Here is a 1066-nt window from a genome sequence, read left to right on the forward strand (position 1 = left end):
GTCCTGCTCGATCATCTTGGCCAGCTCTTTGGGCAGCTCCACGTCACCTCCCACCAGCTGGATCTGGTTGTCATCCGTCTCGTTCTGAAAGGGACCGGGAGAAGGTCAGGCGGGGGACGCTGCAGGGGGAAGGGGGCTTCTGCAGCCACGGAAGGCACCTGTGAGGGTCACAGCGGTGCCAGCATGGCCTTTGGGCCACCCCCCCACCCCGTTTTAGGGTCTGCGTGGGTTGGTCCCTGAGTGTTAGAACCTCGTTCGTGCTGTGACATGACCTGGAGGGGACGCGGCTGAGCAGAGCCTGGGCGCCCACCAACAGAGGAGCCAGCCCGGGTAGAAATTGCCTTTCAGCTCCCATCGGAGCGGCTGGGGAGGTTTCGGCACCCAATTAAGCTACACGTATGGTTAATGACTGCGCCCACCGTCGCTCGGGGTCAGCTCCGCGCTGCAGAGCCGCAGGGAGACAGGGCGAGAGGCAGCCCGGCTGCCAAGCGGCATCAGGAACGAGCACGAGAAACCCGTCGCAAGATTAGAAGGGACATCTCAAGCACGAGAAAGCAGCAAAAGGATCGGGGGGCCGGATCTGAACAAATCCCCGATTCCCCCGGAGAACAAAAAAACCTCCATCTCTTCCGTCGCTGCCTTTTGGCAGGGGAAAAATAAACCCCAGCTGTTGTTTTCCTGGCAGCGGAAGGGGGGTGCGAAGCAGCGGGGCTCGCACCCAGGCTGGCTGGATCGTATCGAACAGCCTGAACAATATCGCTTTGGCTTAGCTGACCTTGCTGGACTAATATTAGCCCGGCTCCAATTTAGACTATTCACCACCGAGCGACTCTTGCTGAATAAAGGGGGGGCTTGGGGGGAGAAGAGCTTGTGGCAATTCCAAGAACGGCTGAATTATCCCTTGATTAAATTGTTCCGAGTGAATCGTTCATCAGGCGGAAATTCCAAACTAGGAGTTTAGGTAGGAAACGTTCACCAAATAAGCCGGGGCGAGGAGCTGGCTAATCCAGCCGGGAAGCCACGGCTCCCGCCACGCGCCCGGCGGTGGGGGTGAGTGGGGGGGCAC

At 59.3% G+C, this 1066-nt stretch overlaps 1 protein-coding gene across 1 annotated transcript in view; it reads right to left on the reverse strand.

Annotated features, from left to right (window-relative positions):
• Window positions 1–3: 3 nt before the first annotated feature.
• The window catches only part of CPLX3 (complexin 3), a gene marked incomplete at its 3' end in the record, with an annotated part of 2240 nt that continues 1177 nt past the window's right edge, over window positions 4–1066 (reverse strand). The window contains exon 3 of the mRNA XM_010136550.1: window positions 4–84. Coding sequence (XP_010134852.1) covers window positions 4–84 — 81 coding nt within the window. The remainder of the gene's footprint in view (window positions 85–1066) is intronic.

This window comes from Buceros rhinoceros, unplaced genomic scaffold (assembly GCF_000710305.1).
Source record: "Buceros rhinoceros silvestris isolate BGI_N320 unplaced genomic scaffold, ASM71030v1 scaffold35925, whole genome shotgun sequence".
In the NCBI taxonomy this organism is placed as follows: Eukaryota; Metazoa; Chordata; class Aves; order Bucerotiformes; family Bucerotidae; genus Buceros; species Buceros rhinoceros.